Source organism: Micropterus dolomieu, unplaced genomic scaffold (genome assembly GCF_021292245.1).
Source record: "Micropterus dolomieu isolate WLL.071019.BEF.003 ecotype Adirondacks unplaced genomic scaffold, ASM2129224v1 contig_9213, whole genome shotgun sequence".
Lineage (NCBI taxonomy): Eukaryota > Metazoa > Chordata > Actinopteri > Centrarchiformes > Centrarchidae > Micropterus > Micropterus dolomieu.
The window spans coordinates 1,212-3,076 of NW_025738199.1; the positions used below are offsets into that span (position 1 = coordinate 1,212).

The 1,865-nt window shown below is 48.3% G+C and overlaps 1 protein-coding gene across 1 annotated transcript; it reads left to right on the top strand.

Annotated features, from left to right (window-relative positions):
* Window positions 1-344: 344 nt before the first annotated feature.
* LOC123965321 (RNA-binding protein NOB1-like) lies at window positions 345-1,824 on the top strand (the record flags this gene model as incomplete). Its single annotated transcript, XM_046041877.1, is given in 4 exon segments — window positions 345-488; window positions 702-917; window positions 1,136-1,233; window positions 1,388-1,824. Coding segments are annotated over 4 exon segments (870 nt in total), but the record flags the coding sequence as incomplete, so codon positions are not given.
* Window positions 1,825-1,865: the final 41 nt, after the last annotated feature.

Here is a 1,865-nt window from a genome sequence, read left to right on the forward strand (position 1 = left end):
CAACAAGGCGTTTCCAGCAGCTCACTGGATGTTTCCTCTTTTTCGGAGCGTTCTCTGTAAACCCTGGAGATGGTTCTGCGTGAAAATCCCAGTAGTCACTTAAATCCCCTTTCTGATGCTCAGTTTGACCTTCAGCAAGTTGTCTTGACCACGTCTACGTGCATGAATGCATTGAGTTGCTGCCATGTGATTGGCTGATTAGCTATTTGTGTGAACAACATGTGTACCTATTAAAGTGGCCGGTGAATGTTTACATTTTACTTGTGCGTTGGTTTCTGCCTCCACCTTTTACAGCCACTGGATTGGTCGCTAGTAAAATTGACTTAAAAGCTCTTGCTCTTCAGGATCCGGTGGAGGTTCTGAATTTGAGGAACAAACAGAAACCGACGACCACCTGCCAGCCGTCTTCTAGCAGTGACGAGTTTGACAGCTTTCACTTCTGGAGAGATCCGCTGCCGTCTATTGACAGCGACCTGCTGGAGTTACTGGTGAGTTTAAGAAAGAGTCAGTTTCCGCATGGATCAGGACACAAACACGACTCTGGTGGGATCCTGCTGGTCTGCGTCTGCTGAAGGTGGAAGCGGCAGGTTTACAGCACGTTAATATCCTGATGCAGCTTTAAACTGTAGAGAAACTGTGGGTCTGGGTCCTGATTGGCTGACAGTAGCAGCGCCTGACTGTTGACCTCTTCTTGTTCGCAGAAAGAGAACGGCGTCTCGCCATCAGAGAGCCGGCTGGACGCAGCACGGCAGACAGAGGAACCAGAGGACCAATCAGACGAGGAGGAGGAGGATGACGATGACGGAGGTGGTTGGATCACTCCCAGTAACATCAAACAGGTGAAGATGGAGTCGGCTGATTGGACGGCTCCTGCTGATGTCATCGTCGGGTGTCTGACCACCGACTTCGCCATGCAGGTAACAAACCTGTCGGTGATGTCACCACTAAAGTTATCCTGTTAACGTTATTTAATTTAAGATGGAGTATATATTTATATTTTTTACCATTAATCATTGAGTCTATAAAATGTCATAAAAAGGTGAAATGTTTCCCAGAGTGCCGTCTGTTTGACGGTTATTAGAATACTTGCAGGTATTCTGCCAATCATTTCAGCTCTTTTCTCTGATCTTTCCAGAACGTCCTGATTCAGATCGGACTTCACGTTCTCTCTGTTAACGGGATGGTGATCAAACAGGCGAGGAACTACATCCTGAGGTGTCACGCCTGCTTTAAGTGAGTACATGTGAAATTCAAAGAGAAACAAATAATGAAAAGTGAAATATAAACAGAAGAATTGAGATTTTGCTATTGAAGTGAAACTGAGTGAAATAAAATAGACGCTGTTACATGTTGATCAGCATTCAAAGCTGCGTGTTTTTAATTTCAGGACGACGAGCAACATGAACAAAGTGTTCTGTCCTCACTGTGGAAACAAGACGCTGAAGAAGCTGGCGGTGACGCTCAGCGAGGACGGCAGCGTGCAGATGCATTTCTCCAAAAACCCCAAAGTGCTGAACCCGAGAGGGCTGAGGGTGAGACATGCACACACACTTACACACTCATGTACACTCAGAGTATTTACACCCAGGACATGTGTAGTCCGGAGCGCTCTGTGGCGTGTTTCGGCCTTAGTGACCCCCTCTGTGTGGCGTGTTTCGGCCTCATTGACCCCCTCTGTGTGGCGTGTTTCGGCCTCATTGACCCCCTCTGTGTGGCGTGTTTCGGCCTCATTGACCCCCTCTGTGTGGCGTGTTTCGGCCTCATTGACCCCTCTGTGTGGCGTGTTTCGGCCTCATTGACCCCTCTGTGTGGCGTGTTTCGGCCTCATTGACCCCCTCTGTGTGGCGTGTTTCGGCCTCATTGAC